This window comes from Coenobita brevimanus, chromosome 24 (genome assembly GCF_032717465.1).
Source record: "Coenobita brevimanus isolate Jiangsu-jjx chromosome 24, ASM3271746v2, whole genome shotgun sequence".
NCBI lineage: Eukaryota > Metazoa > Arthropoda > Malacostraca > Decapoda > Coenobitidae > Coenobita > Coenobita brevimanus.
The window spans coordinates 14454386-14476775 of record NC_136977.1 but is presented as its reverse complement, the minus strand read 5'-3'; the positions used below and the strand labels follow the sequence as shown (position 1 = coordinate 14476775).

At 40.2% G+C, this 22390-nt stretch overlaps 1 protein-coding gene across 5 annotated transcripts in view; it reads left to right on the top strand.

The window, feature by feature from the left end:
* Positions 1 to 22390, top strand: part of Khc-73 (Kinesin heavy chain 73) — a 1251394-nt gene that overhangs the window by 1078652 nt on the left and 150352 nt on the right. For all 5 annotated transcript variants that reach the window (XM_080267622.1, XM_080267621.1, XM_080267623.1 and 2 more), the window contains 2 exons: positions 485 to 663; positions 16431 to 16565. In XM_080267622.1, coding sequence (XP_080123748.1) covers positions 485 to 663; positions 16431 to 16565 — 314 coding nt within the window. The remainder of the gene's footprint in view (positions 1 to 484; positions 664 to 16430; positions 16566 to 22390) is intronic.

The window sequence follows — 22390 nt, the reverse complement described above, 5'->3', positions numbered from 1 at the left end:
CATGGCTTATCTTCTGTTTTTCAGGATATCAAAGGGTAGTTGAATGGCTTTTGTTGTTAGAACCATTACTTGATCACAAAAACTCCAGTTGCCTCTTGAAATGCGCTAGTTTTCTGAGTAATCAAACTGTTAGAGATATTTGAGCATTTTCTATATGATACAAAATGGTGTGAAAACATTCTAAATTTTGGTTGTAAAGTACAGTATATGCATTTTGGCTAAGAGGACATGAATTATCCAGTACTGTATTGTACTGGACAAAACTGATTACACATAACTAATTACAGCAGTCACAATTGTACATTTACAGTATATTATTGTACACATTATCCAAGTTTGTGAAAGAAAAAAAAAAAGGTGGTAATGTAATGGAACATGCATTAAAATACAGTACTGTATGTAGTCTTGAAGCTTGTGTATTCTTTTAATACTGTATATTAGTCATAGTAATTACAGTTTTATTTGTGGCTGTTTAATGTTACAGAATGGCAGTGTGTCAGAAAACTTGAGAATGGCCAGTGGGGAAGAAGAGTTTAGTGAGTTTGCTTCATTCAGAAGTAGTGGTCTAACAGGAGGCAGACTTCATTTGACTCAGAGTCGCACTTTAGATTCCTTAAATGAAGTCGCTGCTACCAAGGCGGGGACTCCATCCACAGTGTCCAGGTGAGTTGCAGCTGAAATAATTTAATGTATTTTCAGTTTGTAACTAGTTGGTTGTTACAGCTACCAAGGAAACACATCTCAGATTCCATGAACTGGTACACTCAAAGGTAACAGTTAGTGAAGAGAAATATCAACATGACCAGAGTTGAGGAGAAAAGTGCTGAAACTCCAATGACATTGTAATATGGAAGCAGCCTTAGAGTTTCAGGAAAATCTAAAGGCTGCTCCAGGAAGTGATGCCACAACAGAAACCATCTGTGTCCTGTGATGGCTTCATGCCTTTGCTTGCCATGCATAAACTTTGTGATTCTTTCATGGGGCCTTTAGTTGTATGTATGCTCACTCAACTGTTTTCTTATATTTTGCTTATGTCTGCATCCGCATGGTTTGTGCATTGTTGGGTACCATTTCTCTTTACAGTAAAAGTCCTATTATTCGGCAGCTGATTGTTAGGTAGATCCGACATTTCGGCAGTTTTGAGAAATAGTCCCATTTACGAAAATCATTGATTGTTCGGCAGATGTCCGGAATCATCTCGGCAGTCTAGGAAGTGTTATCTGTGGCTTGTAGGCCTAATGTTTCATTACACTTCTGTATGTTCACTAATTTCTATATTTTTATTCAGATTCAGGTATAGTACTGTATTGATTACAATATTGCACAGTATCATACACTACAGTAACCACCCCCACCAAATTAGGGTGGGTTACGTTCCAAGCCCCCACGCTAATTCTTGAAATTCTTTCATTCTTGATGCCTTCCTGAAAATGACTTACCGGTAATTGAGTAGCCCATGAACTACTGACACTGTAATGCATTACCCATAAATAAATGTTGCTTGTTAAATCAGTTTCCCCGTTGTTTTTAGCTGTACGGCTGTGACAGCTCTAGTATTTTTATTCCTCAGCATAATGGTGGAAGGGACTGTCCTGTTTAACTGAACCTAACCTAACCGAGTTTAACTGTACCTTATAATTTAACCAAACCTAACCTAACCTAAAGTCAGAAAAATACTTAAAAATAAACTGGAGGAATATGAATTGCTAAGGTCTCTCTGATGAAAGTTAAACGTACATTTAGTGCTCATTCTTTTGTTTGTTTTTGTGCGTAACGTGAAAGAGAGAGCATTGATGCAAACAGTAATATATCCCATTAATCCTTTAATAACCTCCGGCACTGAACAACCTTTTACAGTACCGATGTCAGAGATGTTAAGTTAGTGTGAGCTATAAAGAAAACTGAACAATTATGGGGAGGGAACGAAGGTCAGTGGTATGTTTACGCTACGATTCCAAGCAGTTAGGCGGTCGGTTAATCTCAGATGTTTTCACCCATTTGGTAAATACACCGTAACTTTATCAATCTTTCCGTGACTCATAGCTAATCATAGCATGGGTTTAGGAAGCTAAATAACACATTGCTAGGTGAGCCAGACGATTATCTTCCCATCTTTAAGAAAAATAAATTGATTTCAGAAGAATGGAAGAACTTTACGTACTCAGAAAGGGATTTAATTTCTTCCATTTTCTTATAAGATGTGAAGATAATCGTCTGGCGCACCCAGAAATGTGTTATTTAGCTCCCTAAACCCATGCTATGATTCGCTATGATTGACTGGAGAATTGATAAAGTTACTGTGCATTTACCAACTTGGCGAAAACATCTGAGATTAACTGACCCCCTGACTGCTTGGAATCGTAGCATAGAGTCGTGTAAACATACCAGTGACCTTCGTTCCATTCCCATAATTGTTCACAGTTTTTCCATAGCTCACTAACTCGACATCGGTACTTTCAAGGGTTGTTCAATGTCGGAGGTTATTATGGGGTTCATGGAATACATTACTGTTTCCATCAGTACTCTCCTTTCACATGTAAAAAAAAAAAAAAAAAAACGAACAAAAGAGTGAGTGCTAAATTTAATTTATGACTTTCATCAGAAAGACCTTACCAGTTCAGATCCCTTTATTTTATGCAATTTTCCGACTATTTTATTTTGTTTGGAAAAAGTACTGTATACAGTACTCACTCCAAACATATTTGTAATAATATAAGTAGTGATGAGTTCACCAATACAAGTGATGTACTGAGCTGGTGGGTAATATTCCGTATCATTTCGGCCATCCAGGAAGTGTTATCTGACTTGTAGGCCTACTGTGTCATTACCCTTGTATATGTTCACTAATATATATATATATTTCAGATCAGGTATAGTACTGTATTGATTGCAGTATTGTACAGTATACAGTACTCTCTCCAAACACAGTTGTAATACCGTACCATAAGTGGTGATAAGTGTTCACCAATATATTTAAGGTACTGATTGGGTAGGTTTTTGATTATTCGGCAAATCTAATTTCTCGGCATCATCCTGGTCCCATAGATGCCGAATAATGGGACTTGTACTGTAACTGATAAGGTGAGTCATCACTTAAAAGGGTAACTAATTCTGTTTTATTTACATTGCAGAGTGCTTTGTATTTAGTGAACCTTTGGTGTCTGATCTTAACTCCCCCTTGGATGCCACCTGTGGGACTGCAGTCTTGTGATTGCACACTCTGGGGTGTTGGTGTGTGGGGATGTTCATCAGTGCCCTGAGTCTTACCTTGTCTTACAGACTGCCTGTTGCTGGGTCACATCTGCTGAGACCCTTTTTGGACACCACTCTAGAACTATAGTACTTAACCTTCCGGCTGGGACCTCCAAAGTAGTGTCCCAAGTGGATGGTAACCCCATGTTAGGGGTCATTTTGGACATTATTGAATTATATTGGATTTACTGAATTATATTGAATTGTTCTATGTACAGTACCAATCATCTGAGTGTCTCAGGGTTCTTTACCATATCCACCATGACACCAAGAGCTGTCAAGATCAGATGACAGATGGCAGGCTGCAGGACAGATTCAAGGCTTACGAGCACCATTTATGCATCTAACACACCTTGTGCCACAGAGTGCCTAAGGCCTGAAAGATGTCATAATTTTTTACACTACCTGCTGAAAATGACCAGGGGCCAGCCTGTAGTGAAGATGCCAAGCTTAGAGTTGGGTCTGCAGGCTTCCACTTAGTCAGTCCAAAACCAGTGTCAGAGCCTTTGCGGAAGTCTCCAACTTTTCTAGCCAAAAATATCATTCATGAGATGATAGGAAGAGCTGTCTTGCCAGGTTTCACAGCAAGGCCCTTCTCAATCCCAAAATGAACTCAGAATAAAGGTACAGTTGCGGACATATCAAACAGAAACACCACGTCCACCAGCGAGGTGGTGTAATGCTCTCCGCATCTGGTAACACTGATAGGTTCGGACGCACGGATGAACGGAAGAGTGTGATCATTGCTGCTGTGCGAAATTAACAGTGGTTTACAAACAATGTCCCACCTGGCAATATACTGAAAATGACAATGTTTTGTGAATATGATATTAAAATTCAGGTCTCCCTCGTTTTACACTGTATCGTTTTACGATATTTCGCATTTATGATCCTTATTCTTTAGTACCAAGTGTTCATTTTACAATTGAGCTCCCTTGCATTTACGATTGGACATGTGGAAATCCCGTGCTCACAGGCAGATCAGCTGAGAGTTGCATGGCATACCCGCCCAAACCTCCACCTCCACCACCTCTCATTCTCCTGATTCATGCACCCCTGCCACCCAAACCTCCACCACCCCTGCTTCCTCCCTCTCCACCTCTTGTGTTGACGAGTGATGGGCTTTGGCCCAGGATGTCTCCTAGCATCGGAGGAGACATTAAGGCATTATGTCCTTCTGCCTCGGGGGGGACCGACTAAGGGTGGACGGAGCTACAGTACAGCAGGAGGGTACATAACCGTACATTACAATACAGTACAGCTGTATTTCATGTTTTTGCTATTTCATGTCTTTATGTTTGCAAATGTACATACATATGTGATTCAGTTGCACTACAATACATAAAACATCATCATTATTATTGGATATTAGATCACTTGTATGGGTCTTGGGTTCCTTATACATGAGTCCAGGAACGCATCCCTATTTTTCCCATTAAACCTTAATTTCGCTTTACGATATTTCGGTTTACAATTGCCTTTCTAGGAACGCATACCAATCGTAAAACGAGGGAGACCTGTAATTTCACATCATACATATTCATATTTTATTCACATGAAATACACAGGTTTTGTAAGTGACTTTTGACAAAGATTACGAACCATACAACATTTTGTCAACGGGCAGCATATGAGCCATTATGATATTATATGAGCTCCAGCACCTATCATAATAATCAGAAAATTACTGAGACCCCCCTTCTCCCTGACTGTGAACCTGATTCTGGTAGACCACTTTCATTGACGCAGTTTCATAACAGGTGGCGCCATGGGAGGAGGTAGGGTGGGGGGCGTGGGAGACAGGAGGAGGGGGCAATGTAGGTCTGACTGGGGGAATGGGGGGCTCAACAGTAGACGAGTGATGTTGTAGGGGAGAGTGGACTGCGGCTGGAAGCTAGGATGGGATGGATAAATGATTCGTTGACATGGTGCCTAAACAACTATAGTTTAACATTGATTATGGAATTAGAGTCAGGCCGTTAACCATTGTGCAGACTTTGCACCTTACGCAATCTACCAGCATGTTTTGTTTTATCGTCTATAGGACAGCCTACTCCCCATGGGGTGGCACATTACACAAACCCTTCATTATTAGTGTATGGTGATGACTATGTCGTCACATGGTGATATATGAAACGCCACTAGAATGTTTGTTGTCACACCTGTACTGTGAGCTATTTTTGCTGCCTTTACATAGTTACATTATAAATACCGACTATGATATCGAAACCAGTTGAGGGGGAGGGAGAAAGTTTTTCTTCTATCTATCTATCTATAGCCCGACGCCCTAATCCCGCAAAGGGTGGCCGCAGACAAAACGCCTCCAAGTCACTCTGTCACCCACCATTTGACTCCCCTCCCCCCAACTCACCCCCCCCTCCCTCATATACCTCTCAACTCCATCCCTCCACCTCATCCTCGGTCTACCCCTCCCTCTCCCTCCCTCCACCTCACCTACATACACCCTCTTAGTCAGTCTTTCATTCTCCATCCTCTCTACATGTCTACAATTAATAATCGTTAACAGTAGGGATTCAAGCTTATGGTTCTTGTTAATATCTGAATGGCACCGCTGTAAGTGAAAACATGATTTACCAGGGGGGATAGACTGGGTCCCAGAACATAGGTGGTGAAACTGGGGTGGGCTATTAGGTGGGTGGAGAGATGCCTTACCAGCTCTATTACAGGATCTTTATGTCTGATTACTGTAAACCCTTTACTGATTAGAGTATATCATGGTATGAAGGACCTGTAACTGTTAGCAATCTGATTCACAACCTCAGTATCCAGTTCACCGTCCACCTCTTCCTCTTCCTGACAACTGCGTTCACTCAGACATGGGTGGGTGGGGGAGGGGGAGATAGCTGTAATGACTGCTACGCCATGAACAGCGGATCACTCACACTTGTTTATACAACAGCGACAATGATTCACCTGTCTTCTTTAACCCCTTAACCGCGGGGCGTCACTTTTGTGACGCTTGGCAGCAAGGGATCATACTGCGAGGCGTCACTTTTGTGATTCTGTGTTATTTTGAATTCACCCGGGCTTTCAAGTGGTGGCTTGTATCATCTATCAGTACTGTCAGTGTCCAACACTAGTCAGCACTCCTAATCTCATCTGTACTCCCATCCATTGTTGACAATTTAGCCATTTCTCCCTGTTCTTGACTCCCCTCCCTACCCCCCCTCCATTACCCTATCCTCTCGCCTGCCCGGCCGTGCTATGCGAAGTAAATCTTCCCTGGAATTTTTCACTGATTTCATCCATTGAAATAAGCCCTATGCCCTACTCTTATACCAAATAATATATACAAGAAAGAAAAAAGGTAAGTGAGAGTGCCATACACCTGGAATTGGCTAATTATCACCTGACAACACCTCACGTGCACTCGTTTGCTAATTTTCGCTGTTTATTTCCCCTTGAAATATGCCGTATAATCTATTTTCGTAATAAATATACATATAAGGAGGGAAGGGAGAAGCCTAAGTGATATTTACATTCACCTGGAACTACCTAATTTATAATGTATTGTCTATATTTCCTGCCAATCATTTCACTGCTATATATTGGCTGCTGTCAAGAGGCTAACGTTGGCAGTAATGCATTTCCCTAGGTAGGCCACCACCCCGGCCCACCCTTATCAGTTCACTCTCATCTTCCAGTGTGAAGGTATGTCTGTTTGCTCTTGCTAACTTCAGGGACTTTTCACCCCCATGCAAAGGGCCCTGTGACCTTTACCCCCTACTAAACCTCGTGTGGAAAGAGGTAAAGGGCTGACAATTGATAAAAGAGTGACTACGATCTTTCTATTGAGTAAAACAGTGCAAGTGGAATTGTAAATAATGTGTAAACAACAAGTGAAAGTAATGAATGTAAATATACGTGAACAATGGAAAATAGTTTTATAAGTTACTTCAAGTGACAGTGCATAACACAGTGTAAATAAAATAGAAATGTAAATAACGTAAATAAAATAGAGAACATAAATAGAAATGTAAATGAGTAGTATTATAAGAATACGAGTATATACCCTAGGAGTAATGAAAGTGAAAGTTTCACTCTAGCATGTCTGAATACTATGAGTTATGAGAGTGAAGGTGAAAGTGGCATTCACTCTCAGTGCTAGTACAGGTAAGCCCTTAATTCATGTGAGGGTTAGGTTCCCTGACCCTTCGCGTATGTGGTAAATTCGCATATATGTTCTGCCCTTGTGTGCACATAATTACGCATGTCTGTAAGTATATTACATCTGAATAATACTGTTTATGCACTACATACACCTTATAAACTAGCATAAAGTATTAAAAACAACAAAAATGTAAGAAATTTAAAACTGAAACCTGACAAGCACAGGCGTAGCTGGAGACACTTCAGCAGTCTGGTGCACTAGCCCTCACTGCCTCCCGTATGCTACATTCTGCCTTCTTTATTGTATGAACAATTGACTCATTCACCTCAAACATGCGGTTCCAAGACAATTCACAGGCGTAGGTGGAGACACTTCAGCACAGTCTGGTCCACTAGCCCTCACTGTCTCCCGTATGCTACGTTCTCCTTCTTTGTTGTATGAACAGTTGACTCACCCCAAACATACGGTTCTGAGACAATTCACCATCAAGTCAATTCACCGTCAAAACATGGACAATTCCCCGTCATTCTGTTAATATACTTATTATTGATTAATTAATACTTTAATAACTAATTTTCAGGGGGATTTTATAACTCATATAAGTAAAAAACTAGTGTACTGTACTTGCTAAATAAACTGGTATGTAAATAAATGACAGGGAATCGGCCTGACTGAGAATTGTCACCAACATTCCTCCTTGAAGTTTGTCCAACACTTTAACTTTGTCAGTGACACCACGTTACCAGCCCGCTTTGGTGTGTTACCACATGCATCACTAGCACTACACTTAGGCCTCATGTTGGCAGACAAGGCAAGCAATCACTGGAAGGCAGAAAAATAAGCCAAAAATACCGATTCTTGAGTCACGCATGATTCAACCGTCAGATTCAAACTGACTGTGTGGTGCGTGGTAGACCGACCTTCCACACACACATACATATATGTATGCACACGGTCAGCAGGTAGGCATTTTTTATATTTTATTTATTTCTCTTGTATATTGAAATTACTTATTTGAATACTATAATTTTATGTTTTAATTATTGTACGAAAAATTCGTGGTTAACCGAAATCGCGTGAAAAAAGTTCGCGTGAATTAAGGGTTTACCTGTATACAGGACGAGAAAGTGAATGCTGCGTATTTTACTGAAAGAAATTGAATCCCTACAGTGACAATAAACTAATACTACTGAAGGAAACTTATGGATAAAGACTATAGATATATATAAGTGTTATATAGTAATAGAAATATAAAGTGTGAGGGGTTTTATGAATAATAAATGACAGAATACCAACAGCGAACTAGCGCAAGTGGGAAGATCATACGCGCTCGTAATTTTCATTGCTTTCACAGTGGTTTTTATTTGGAGTATGGATCCCAAACTGCTTGATAATCATAGAGTAGTGTTTATAGTGTTAATATTTGGCTGTGGTAATCATATTACGGGTTGTCGGGAAGTGTAAAGTGGAGACTTCGTTACCCAACTTCAGAGGTCTCCACAAGTCCTACGGTAATCGACGAAGGCTCAACAAACATCCCAGGAGAAAGCTGAAGGTATGTGCCCTATGCATATTTAATTTTAATATTCTGGGACTAATAACTGATTTTTGGCAAATATTTTTTGAGAGTCTGTCGGAGCCCAAATAACCCCGCTGGAGACGCAAAACACTGGGAAACATGCCCGCGGTGTAAGGGTTAATGGATTGCAATATACACCGTTACTCAGCCAGGACAGCAGCTCCATGTTCGGACACTGCTGAGATGTGTGGCTCAGTAGTTACTCTCCGTGAGCTGGGCAGTGGACCTCGTATTTATCTTTAGCCAGTCAATTTCATACAGTGTGAATGCTACTCGTTTGTTTAGCATAACAAAACACACTGAAGATAAAGTGTGGTTGCATTTAATATAATTGATTTCTGTAACTAATGGCATAGTCAGTGTGATATGCATGTGCTCAGACTGGATACCTACAGACATTACAATCTTGTTCCACCAGTATTGGATCAAGTATTTGTGAAGGAATGCTTGGGTCATGCGACAGTTGCTCAGTATGAACTTAAATATAACTAATGACCACCAGCAATGTGTAAAATCAACAGCCAAACACAGCATACAGAAAACGATAAGATAAACCTGGGTTTAGTAAATCCACCTTTATTTTACATCGCTGCCATACAGATATTAATGAGAACCATGAGCACCATCATTACTGTTAGACTGTTCATATTTATTGGTGATAAAAGAAAAATCTACATAGGCCTGTTCCTACTCTGTTTGTGATATCAGTCGTTATCCATGCTGATACTGTGTAATAGGCTACATGAGTAATTCCCAGTCACTGTGACAACAGCTGTAACCTCTGACAACTGTAGGGACACGACATATATTTGCACACTAACAAATAATCACCGTACCCATAATACAAGGGTATTGAGCCACCCAGTGGAAAGTGTGTCATGAATTGTTACAAACAATGATGGTCAATTACAACGCGTGGCAACTTCAGCATAATGTTTCATGGTCTGACTGTAAAATTCCATAGTCTCCATGAAGCAATGGTTTGGTCCAGTCATCATTTTGTAATCTATTCCTCCCACTGTAGCTCGTCTTCTGCCAAAGTCCACCGTCCCCTACCCAATCACCCCTCTCCTCTTGCCCCCAGTTCAACCACTATTTTCTGTTTTCTTTCTTTTAATTAATGGCTATCGACCATAATGTGGCCTTTAAGCCAAATAATGTTCGTATGCAGAGACATATTTACAAAGTCCACAGTATAATGCACATATACAAATAGAGAGTCCACAATGCACAAAGTGCACAGAAAACATGACAAGGACATAGGAAACAATGTCAGCTAGACCGGTGGTTTAAGGCTGGCTCAAACGGTAGTAGAACTAGAGGGAGAGTCTGAGTCGTCATTGGATTTATGAGACTGCACAATCACTATTGCCCCCTTCCTTACCCATGTACCATCTCCTGTCTTCCGGGTCCCCCACCCCCACCCTGCCTTCTCCTGTGGAGCTGCCTGCTGTATGTAGTGAACTTGCTTCTATTGCAGAGGTCTACCAATGTCAGGTTATGGGTAGGGAGGAAGGGTGTCACAATATCTCTGTGTTCATTGATAGTTGTGGGGAAGCTGATAACTATTACTTATATGATGAATTTTTGTTAACTGTTGCATGATTCATGACTTGAAACTAAACCACTCATGAAATCCATGTCATTCATAATAACTGCCATTATGTAGAGGGTGTATTGTGTGACATAATTTTAAAAAATGACCATAATCATGACACATTATTATCAGTATATTTTCTGGTGGAACATTGCCTATGTAATATATTACCACCAAATACTGCACACAACGGCAGTGATCACCGCGTTCGGTTAGTCTTAGTGACTGAACGCAAGATGATGAAGTTCCATCCCTATCAGTATTACCAGATGCGGGCAGCATTACACCACCTCTCTGGTGGACGGGTTGCTTCTTTTTGGGACGTCCGCAACTGTACATTATATACAACTTCAGTGCGCTAAACAATTTTAAGGAAGCCAGCCCTTTCAAGATGGTTATGGCAAACAGAGTATGGTAGCAGTTGAACAATCCAGACCAGAGCAGTTACACCTCTTGGACATAAACTTCAAGAAAACAGTAGCAGACTGGACAGATTAGGTGTGCTAAGCCGACTCTACCTTCTTTACCTGTGCACAGTTGTTGACTTTATACACGGATTTTATTTGCCCCTGTGTAGAGTACAACTCTTATGTGTGGGGAGGCTCCCCACATACAGCTCTTCTCAATAGGGTGGAGTCAAAGGCTTTTCGTCTCATTCACTCTCCTCCTCTTACTGGCTCCCTTCAACCTCTGTCTCTTCGCCACACTGTTGCATCTTTATCTCTTTTCTGCCATTACTTCCATGATCACTGCTTCTCTGAACTGCGTGCTTGCATCCCTCCACCTCTGTGATGCACACGTAGCACCTGTCTAGCAACAAACTCTCATCCTTTTTCTGTCCAACTCTCTAGTGCAAGAGTTAACAATTATTCCCAGTCCTTCATTTATGCAACAAGTCATTTCTGGAAATGTCTCCCTCTGTCTGTATTTCCTACTTCCTATGATCTCCAGTCTTTCAAACGCAGTGTGTCCAGGCATCTTGAAATGAACAGATCTTGAATTTAGCTCACTTTTGAATTGTTTTTGTTTTGTTTTCTCGGAAGGAAATGTTTGCGGGCTCCTAGCCTTCGGTTCCTTCTTACTAACTTAAAAAAAAAAAAAAAGAGGAAAAACAGAACAACACTTCAGCATACTAAGCAACACACCCATCACTGACATTATGAGGCACATTTTAGTTCAGCAACATCATACACGTACTTAGTGCAGATAGACACAACCTTCCGCAAGGCAACAGAAAACATTACATCCCAAACTCTACACCAGAGACTGCCAACTTCATAAGACAAGACTCATTTAAACACAACTCCCCAGTCCCAAACACGCACACACAAGATACCATCATAAATCTTCAAGAACTAAACAAAGAGATCAACAAAATTAGTACAAAGAAAACAGATAATCAGAATGCTTTTGTAATAACATATAATCACTCCACATACTCCTCTCTTCTCTCAAAATATTTAACAGCACCACAGAATCACAAGCAAGCACCTCCAAGACCCACATCACCATCACCCCTAACACCCAGTACATCCCTTCTTGTGAAAAACAAGAAAACATTCTCATGAACCCCTTCACAAACATAAGTAACTTGACACCAACACTCACTGAGTCTGAAAAAAGTTCTCTTAGCATAGGCAATCCCTTCCACTTTACCACAGTGCAATCTCCTTTTCAGAACAAACACATAACATTATCAAGGAAACAAAGAACTCTACAAGCTCAGGGCTGGATGGCATCAGCAGCCCAAATCTGAAAAATTTAAGACCACAAGTCATCCAAACCCTCACAAACATCAGCAACTACTCATATGCACACTGTAGCATTACCAGTATTAGGAAAAATGAAACAATTATCACAATACTTAAACCAAACAAGGACCTAACACACCCTTCTTTGCACAGACCCTGAACACTCTTTAGCACACCATCCAAAATAACTGAATGTCCTGTTCTCAGCAAAGTCACACCACATGTCCCCCTTCTTCCTTCACAACATGGATTTAGAGCACTACACTCTGCAGATGCCTTACTTACTAATCTAACACAACAAGCATCAGACTGCATCAATTCCACAACATTCTCACAATGCACACTTCTCACAACAATAGATATTAGTAAAGCCATTGATGCCATCCCCCAGTGCTAACTAATCTCTAAGATTTACAATACAAATATGGGGAACAACACTAAATGCTGGCTTGCCAACTATTTTGCTGTATCTAGTAGCCAAGCACATGTTACATTCCAGGGCAAGTCATCTTGAACACAGAATTTCCCTGAGTTCCACAGGGCACCCTTTTCTCACCCAACTCTTCAGCCTGTATATACATGATATTTCACTGCCACATTCCAGCTGTCCACAGATACTGCCTCATATGCAGATGAAATCATCATAACAACCACACACCACATTGCATGCACAGTCTTCATATATACTGCAACAGGACTACCTCAACACTACAGACGTGGGCCGAGGACAACAGGCTGACAGTTGCCCCAGCCATATCCACCACCACACTCATCACCAACAATAAACATGAACACAAATTACCCCCCCCCCCCACATCATGCCTGATATTGTACATGTGCCTCACACTCCCTTTACTAAGATCTTTGGAGTGACATATGACACTGGACACACTTTCAAGGATGATGTACCTGCATAAGATATCAAGAGCCTGGCTCATTGCACTCAGGGCAACTACAGGGTGACTTTGGGCCATGAAAAGAAACACGTCCCTTACTCCACAAATAGTATATTAGATCAGTGGTGTCCTATGCTTCCTCAGTAAGGGCTCCCATCCTGTCTAGTACTCACTACAGCAATGTGCAGACCATACAGAACAGTGTTCTTCGTGTCATCGCTGACTGTCCAAAACCACTCCCATAACTCATTTACACTTTGAAACTAGTCCTTTCTTTTAGAGACTACCATGATACGAGAGGCACAGAATTCTGTTCAGCAGCTTGTGCCAGCACACAACACCTCCATCATTACCTCACAAAAGACACAGCATATGTAAGGCATATAAAAGAGTCACCACACAAACATTATCAAACCTCCTACAACAAAATCCCACCTCCAGACAGTCCAACACCAGCAGGGAAGAAACGCCTACAATCTCACTTCACGCACAGGGCAATACATCTTGATCAAAACACCACATTACAGGTCCCCCTCCTGGCATCCATGCATCAGAGATATGATTGAGTTCATCTAGCTGGGCTTAGTTGTAGGAGTTGTGTTGTGCGCCAGGGTCAAGTTGTGGCGGTTATTTTGTGAGTAGGTGAGTTTGTTGGGAGGGTGGGAGGAATTGTGTTTGGTGTGTTAGAAGTGTCTGTGGATGTGTTTCAGCTGTCACATACCCATGTGGTATGGTGTATTCAGGTATTTCTAAGTGAAGTGAATGTGGTGTCAGTCCATTCTTTGCAAGAGTTACTGTGGAAGGATCCATTTGTTTGGCTTTTGCTTGTGATGTGTTGGGAGCAGACTAGGCAAATATATCATGCATGGGGCCCAGGATTATTCTTGCCATCAGTGGCAAGTGTGAGGCAAAGGGAAGTGACTGCCAGAGAGTTGCTTCACCTTATGTAACAAGAGTAAAATTGCTCTGAGAGCTGCACCAAGACTCTTTTTTCAAACAGTTTGCTGTAAAATGTAACTAGCCATAACAGAGATCCATTACCAGATTCTTGAGGTGCCTTAACAGAGTGTCCCACTATCCAGATTCTGGAGGTACCTTAATGGAGTTGCTGCTAGATGGTCCCACCAGGGGTGGCAGCTGACAGCAAATTTGGATTCTCCATGTCAGATAACATTATATGGGACCACTTTTATGTCCCAGTAGGCTTAAATTAACCTGTGGATTGCGCAATTACCTCTTTTTATCCCACCCTGTGGTGCACAAAAAACAAAGAAAAAACTTTTTTTTTGTTTTTGTTTATGATAAACTTGAAGATAAACATCCAGGGCATCATCTGGCAAAAAAAAAAATCTCTCTCTCCCCGTCTTTGCTTACGGCCATGTGTAGGTTAACATACGGGAGTTTTGAAAAAATGAAAAAAAAAAAAATTGCTTTTGTCTGTTATAAACTTGAAGATAAATATCCAGGGCATCTGGTGAGAAAAAAAAAAAATCTCTCTCTCTCTCTCTCCGTCTTTGCGTAGCATCATATGTAAGTTTGCGTAGGGGTCGAGTTATTTACGGTGATGCACGGCCAGCACAGCCTGAGCTGTGGCTTGCAACGTAACACTAGCCAGCCTGAGCTGTGGCTTGCAATGCGACACTAGCCAGCCTGAGCTGTGGCTCGCAGTCGATGGGTTAAGCACTTTTGCTAAAGTTGTCGCTAGATGGTGCCACCTCATGCGTCAGCTGATGGCAGATATGGATTCTTCATGTAAAATTACCTTATATGATACCACTTTGTGTCTCCTCCTAACAAATCCGCCAGATGCAGAAGTGGACTACTGGCCACTCGTTGACCTGCTGGCTATTGCCACAGGTAAAAATGGGCATAGGGTAGCAGTTGCTCCCATGCAAAGACAGCGCTTGGCCAGGCTGACCAGGGTCCTCTGTGCGGGACATTGGGCAGGTAGAGGAGTTCAGTCCCCCAAGCAGATGTTGCTGTTGCTCTTCCTCACCTGGGGTAGATGGCATCACCACAAGAAAGCTCCCCTCCAGCAACATATTTCATTATTGTCCTAATGAACTGTTTATAGTCTGATCTTGGAGATTTTTTCTGATGTTTGGAGGTAGTGCCTATGAGTGTTTTCAGTGCATCAGGTTTATGTCTTTCTATTGATATTACTTTAATGTTGAGAAAAGGACATGTATGCATAGAAAAGAAGTCCAATAATTATTGAGTTTCTGTCCAGTTGGAGTGATTTGCAAAAGAGGAAGATCTGAGGCTGTGTATGAGATTCATGTCTGTCTGGAGCGAAAAGGGTGATTGCTTAGGCAGGGATAGTTAATGAGGCAGTCATTCTGTTTTGTCCAAGCCAAGCCAATATTCAATTAATTGTTGGTAAAGTTGGAGTTGGGCCACTGTTTGTTGATTTTTGAAAAGCTGGAATTGGGTCACCATTTGATGAGTCATGAAGTGTGGTGAAGCTATTGTCATGTCATTGACATAGGACAGAACTGTTACCAAAGGAGAAGTTGGCAGGTCATTGAGGAAAAGATTGAATAATGTGGGTGAAAGGATTTAGCCCTGTAGGAGACTGTTGGTAATGCTGTTAGGACAGAACTGTTGCCAAAGGAGAAGTTGGCAGGTCATGGGGGAAAAGACTGAATAATGTGGGTGATAGGACTTAGCCCTGTGGGACATCATTGGTTGTACTTTATTCTGAATTGAAAACTAAAACACTCATAATCAGAAAGAATTTGATTGTACTTCATATTTATGGTTATTTTATTTTATTATGGTAGCTATATTATAATCGGTTTTTGTGAGGAAATGGTAGTAAGTGACAGGAAAAACTTGCACTTATCAGTTTTGCTTTCTTTCACTGACAGTACACCTGTACTGCATTCATGTTATCACTTGAGGAGACTTGCTGAATATAGAAATGTTGAAATACGGGTCTGGTAAAACACTGAAAAATATTCTGCTTATTATAGTTTCCCTGGGGAAGTTGACTGAACGTTAACCAATAATTTGTGACTGCAGATAAAATTTTGGCCTCCTAGTTAATTCCCACTTTTTCAGGAAGTATAACCACGTCAACTGAACTTCAACTAAAAAGGATAATTTCCTCTAACATACTGCAATTAATTATTTGAGTTAATATTTTTGCCAGTGCAGCTAAGGTGTATAGCTGTTTATTGAGATAAGTAGCCATACTAAAAATTATTTTATATTTTTGCAGTGGGTATGGGTCAGGTGCAGTGTCGTCCACCACACTAAGTGAGGATTCACTGTCCATGCGTAGTGTTAGTGTTGATGACACACCAGACCGTGAACTACCCACCAGTAATGCCATGATGGATGTATCAACACTAAGGTATTGTACTACATGTCATTGTCTAAAAAATCTTTATTGTATTATATTCCTACTTACCACTTCCACTGATGATACATAAGTTAACCCTATCAGGTTTCTGGGCTGGGCAGATTTTGTCTGTGCTAGAGTCAGCCGCTTTTGCACTGGTGTACATCTTCATGCCTCAATATTATACTTTGACACTCTGTGTAAATACACTTTTCGTGATATAATGTTGTGTTTGGTGTCATTTCAAATCTGAATAGTTGTACTTTATCGTAGTATGTTCAAAAAAGGAAAAAAATAAAAAGTTAAAATGACAAGTTGAAGTTAGGCGAAAACCAAAAATTTTATACCTTGCTGTACAAAAATATTCAGCAAAAAAATATTAATAAAGATATATAAATCTGGTTTAAACCATGCAAAACCTAAGTAAATTACCTTTCCAGTGATACATAGATTATGGCTATTTCAGCATTTTATTGCACAGTAATGTAGTGCCCCTCCCCGTAAAACAAATAACTCAGAGTCAAGTGGCCACCCCTTACGGGATTATGGCGTCTGGCTATAGATAGATAGATAGAATGTGAAAGGAAAAAGATGCACAATTTTTTATGAGTCTAAGCCACATATTCGCTTCACAATCTTTTTCTTTGATCGGTCAGTCTAAATACACTTTTCATGATATGATGCTGGTTGTGGTGTTATTTTGAAGCTGCATTGTTGTACTTTATTGCAGTATTCTTTAAGGAAGGAAAACAAAGAAAATAAAAAGTCAAAATGTTAGGCGAAAACCAAAAATTTTATTCCTTGTGGTAGAAAAATATTCAGCTAAAAAAATCCTAATGAAGATACATGAATCTGGTTTAAACCATGCAAAACTACAATAAATTACCTTTACAGTGATGTATAGATTATGTTTTTTTCTGCATTTTATTGCACGGTAAAGTGAAAGGAAAAACATGCATGATTTTTTATGAGTCTCAGGAGCATATTCGCTTTGCTATCTTTTTTTTTTTTTTTTTTTTATTGGACAGAGTAAGTACACTTTTTATGATAGAATGCTGGTTGTGGTGTTATTTTGAAGCTGAATTGTTGTACTTTATCATGGTATTTTCAAGAAAGGAAAACAAAGAAAGTAAAAAGTCAAAATGACGAGTTGAAGTTAGGCAAAAACTGAAAATGTTATACCTTGCCATAGAAAATATTCAGCAAGAAGAAAAATTAATAATTCTGGTTTAAACCTTGAAAACTACAAAACTACTGCCGCCACACACAGAGCAGGCATTCCGTAACATCATGCCCGAGTCTCATTATGATGCGTAAACACAATTTATAGTGAATATTTTACAAAAGTATCTTAAAATGACGTATAAACGAGTCATCGGAATCTCTGAGGTTGAAATGACTCTAAAATACCTCATCGGAATCCCAAAGGGTTAAATGACTTTAAAAAGAAGTTTGTACACTCGTAGTGAGCGGCTTCATGAGCCACCTATAACCACCAACAAGCGCTGCTGGATAGGAGGATAGGAACAATTTGAGGCAGAAGTATCCAAGTACAGTACTCCATCACTTGGCAAAGAAGGTGAAGCCACTTCCAAGGTTTCATTGAGAGTGGTAGTTTGTTTGATGCCTTCTACCCTCTTGAGAAATCAGCAACTGCTGTGATGCCCGATCCCTTTTATTGGATGTTGTTGTTTGAGGCTGACTTACAACGAGCACCACAATTGTATCCCTAGGGTTCGTTCGACCCTTATCCTGATATTGTTGGACTAACTGTGGAATCGGTTGGGATCCGAGATTATTCAAAATTAATTTAATTCTCTCTATCAAATATCACACACAAGGAAAATTGGCCGTTCTGAATAATTACTAATAGGAAAGAAATTTGGTAGCTTGATCATGAGTAGCATAACAATAAGAGAACTTTTAGGTAGCGTAACAGTAACAACATTGGGTAGCGTGACAATGCAATAACAGAACTTTATGCTCCCAAAACCGATTCAGCACAGGGGTCGAAAACAATTCCCACCAAGGCACGAGGGTTATGAGAAGAAGTTATACAGGATTTGAGAGATATAAGAGAGGAATGACAGTGAAACTCAATAAACTTTTCAAAATGCTGAATTTACTAATATCTCTCCTTTCTTTAAATCACATTATGTTATACTGTTCAATTTACTAATAAATGACAAATTGATTTTTCTCTAAGAAATGAAACTTTACTTTTTGATAGAACTCTAGATTTTTCAATCATTTAACATTTTATTTATTCACAATACACAGAATTTTCTCCACAACAAATTTTATACAGGCACATATACCTCAGTTAGCCAACAAATGTTATTACTCTCTAGATCTCACTCCTCCCCAACATCAGTGAAACTTAACATCCTGGACGAGTTGGTAACCCTTTTGAAAGACGGTACTTCTGACCAAACATTTTACCACCTACATTACACATGAAATCCTTCACTCCTGAATGAATTATCAGGTGCTGAGTGAGATTACGCTTCCTACCAAACAGTTCGCCACATTCAGTACATTCGTTGGCATATAAGGCTTTCTCCGAGCACATCAGGCGAGGGAGTTTGCCTTGGGGACTTGGGGTGCTCTCCAAGCTCACCTGGCGCGGGAGAGCTCTAGGCCATGCCCAGAAGAAATGTTACACCCGACTCCATTGATACACTATATATCAAAAGAAAAATCACGACTGTTCTCCTTTCACAAGATAAATTCACTAAACAATTACATAATCAAAAGAACTAATCTCTGTGTTTTGTGTAAATGGTGAGTGCACAATGTAAATCCTAACGAACTTTGCTAGGGCAGTTACAATATGGCGGTTAGAGGGAGTTTTTGAGGTGGCGTTTTCACAGCATCTGTACATGGCATGGAGACAAAACTGAGAGTCAGTCTCACTACAACTTAGGTCACAACGGCACACATAATATCACTGAACTTTCACAACGCCAGTATGAACAAGGGGGAAGGGAAGAAAACAGAGAAATGAAACTCACCTGTACATGGCACGGAGACAAAACTGAGAGTGAGCTAGGGGCTGGCTAACACTCCCTCTGCTACTCTTCTATGCGGGAAACTAAGCGACTTGGATGACGTGTAGGGTACTTTTGCTTTACCCTATATGAGGGTCACAATTCTAAACTTCTGATTCTGAACGGATGCAGATATTAATTTTCTTTACTCTCAATCTGACAGGGAAAATTTAGTTATTCTAATTATCCCACACAAAGAGTCGTAAGTTGAATCACAAGCGGTCGCTAGCATCCTCTCGGCGGAGGAATACATTACCCAACTATTACGTCATGTCCTCGGGTACTAGCTAACTAAAATTTTTAACGGCTTTCCCCCTCTATACGATATTATTTCTTCTATAAGCATGTTAATCAACAACATTATGACTTTACTATGATTGCATCAGATCTGATTTAATAGAAAATGAGTACAGACGATACGCCACTCAAATACCCCACATATGCCTCCAGCAAAGCTTCCCCTACAACATGTACAAATATTCTTAAGGACTAGCACAGCATAAATGAGATTTATGATCTTACAGCTACAGAAATAATAATAAAAAGAACATGTATTAACTACTAGGTACAAGCATATTTCTATACCTTAAGCCTAGAATGGATTAGGGTAAACATTTACAAATGTATAGCTTACGTACTAAAGCCTTAACTTACATGACTCTCTCATGTTTTGGCTCTTGTGGCATTACACTGCACCATGGCAGTAATCAAAGACAGCACTGTTCATTCTTTAAAAGTGAGTAATGAATGGCAGAAGGTGCTGTGGAGAGGAAGAAAAAATTTGTAAGTTCCACAGGTGACTAGGATCACTGGGTGTCCCTATTGCCTTCTTAGTGGGGGAAAATAACTTTCGGGACAAAAGAAACTCTTGCCTCTTACTTCAACAGCACCAGTACCCATGGGAAGGTTCCCAAGATAGAGGATGTTCAGCTCTGCTAACTCTAAATTTGGGACTTCTGAACTGCTAGGATGTCATTGGCCTCATTGGCCAACTGGGAAAATACAGTACTTGCATACCTCCTGAACTGGCCATACCCTACCCTGGAGGTTTGAAGGAAGGACAATTTCAGATAGGAATTATCATAGGGCAGGTTTCCTGAAGAAGCTTTGTTTGGTGTTACAGTGAGACCCAGGTGACCATATGCTCCTGACCAGTGGAGCTCATAGTCACCTGTTTGCACAAAGATTACATTGAGTACTGTACAGAAATGTAGTTAGCCAAGTGCCAGTATGACTGAAAATTCTCTCTCTCTCTCTCTCTCTTTCCACACACACACACACACGAGCAGCCGGAGAGAGAGGTCATCCCAGGCATCGCTCGTAACCTTGAGTAGTTTCAGGAATTTTGTCTGTCCTGTCTCCTAGGGTCTTTCTTTAAATTTAAAATAATGAAAGTTGGTAGACTACCAAAAATGTAAAGATTTGTTGGCAATAGTATACATGAATATTTGTGGCTTATTCGGTAACAGCTGTTTAGGTACTTTACTGGTACGTTAAAGATGGCCGAAAATGTAAACAATGAGGGAATGGAATTTCAAGGATTTGATGCTAATACTAATGTCATGGACCTGGTGAAAACATTAATTATGAGGATAGTGAACTCGAAAAAAAAGTAGAGAATCTAGTGATAAAGGATGTGTCAGGAAATACGGAAACCACCATACAGAGTCTAATCCAGTCCAACGAAACAGCCAATGAAGAGATTAAAAATTTGAAGAGGGAAAATGTTGAACTGAGGAGGAAACTTGAAGAGAGTACTAATAAAACGGAGAAGGTGAGTAATGTATTAGAAGAACACAAGGCAAAGTGGGCACACGTAGAAGAAGAACAGAAAGAAGTGGTCAGCTTAAGAGAGATCATCCAGGAAGAAAGGGAAATGAACAAGAAAGAAATGGAAGAAAATGTAGTGAAAATACTGAAGAAAAAAGAGAAAATAGTGAGAGAAACTGTAGAAAGGAACAGATGTGTGGTAGTATTTGGAAACAGGGAAGAGGAAGAAAAGGTTAGGTTCGCAAGACTCGAGAGAGACACAAACATGTTGAGAGGAATATTAGGCAAGATTGACCCCAAAGGAGACAAGTGGGTAAAAGAAATTGAGGAAGTAAGGAGGATAGGGCCTTATAAGAAAGGGGAAACAAGACCAATGAGAGTCAAGTTTACATCAGAAAGTGTAATAAATGAGATACTTAAAGTGACCTGGAAATTAAGCAAAGAGGCGGGGATGGAAAATATTATAATAAGAAAAGATCTGAATGAAGAAGAAAGAGAAGTTTTAAAATCATTAAAGGAAGAAGTAAAGGAAAAAAATGATAAGAGGACAGAGGAAGAACGTAATACTTTTTTTTGGAGAGTATTGGATATGAAAGTAAGGAAATGGTATTTAAGGAAATAGAAGTGAAGGAAACTAGGGGGGATGGTTGTGAAAGATCAGAAGTTGAGGAAGTGGTACGGACAGAAAGTAGGAGAGAAGAGGGTATTAATAATGTCAAAAATAATTTGAAGGTGATATATACTAATGTTGATGGTTTCATATCGACAAGGATCGAAATTAATGATTTCTTGAGAGAACATGAACCTGATGTCATGTGCTTTGTAGAGACCAAATTAAGAGAAGATATTGATGTTCATTTGGGAGATGGTAAATACAAACTGTGGAGAAAAGACAGAAAAGAAAAAAGGGAGGAGGAGTGATGATAGCAGTGAAGAACAACATAAATGTAGATACTGTGGAAATGGGAGAAGGCAGGGCTGAAGTGATATATATGAAATTAGAAACTGGAGAGAATG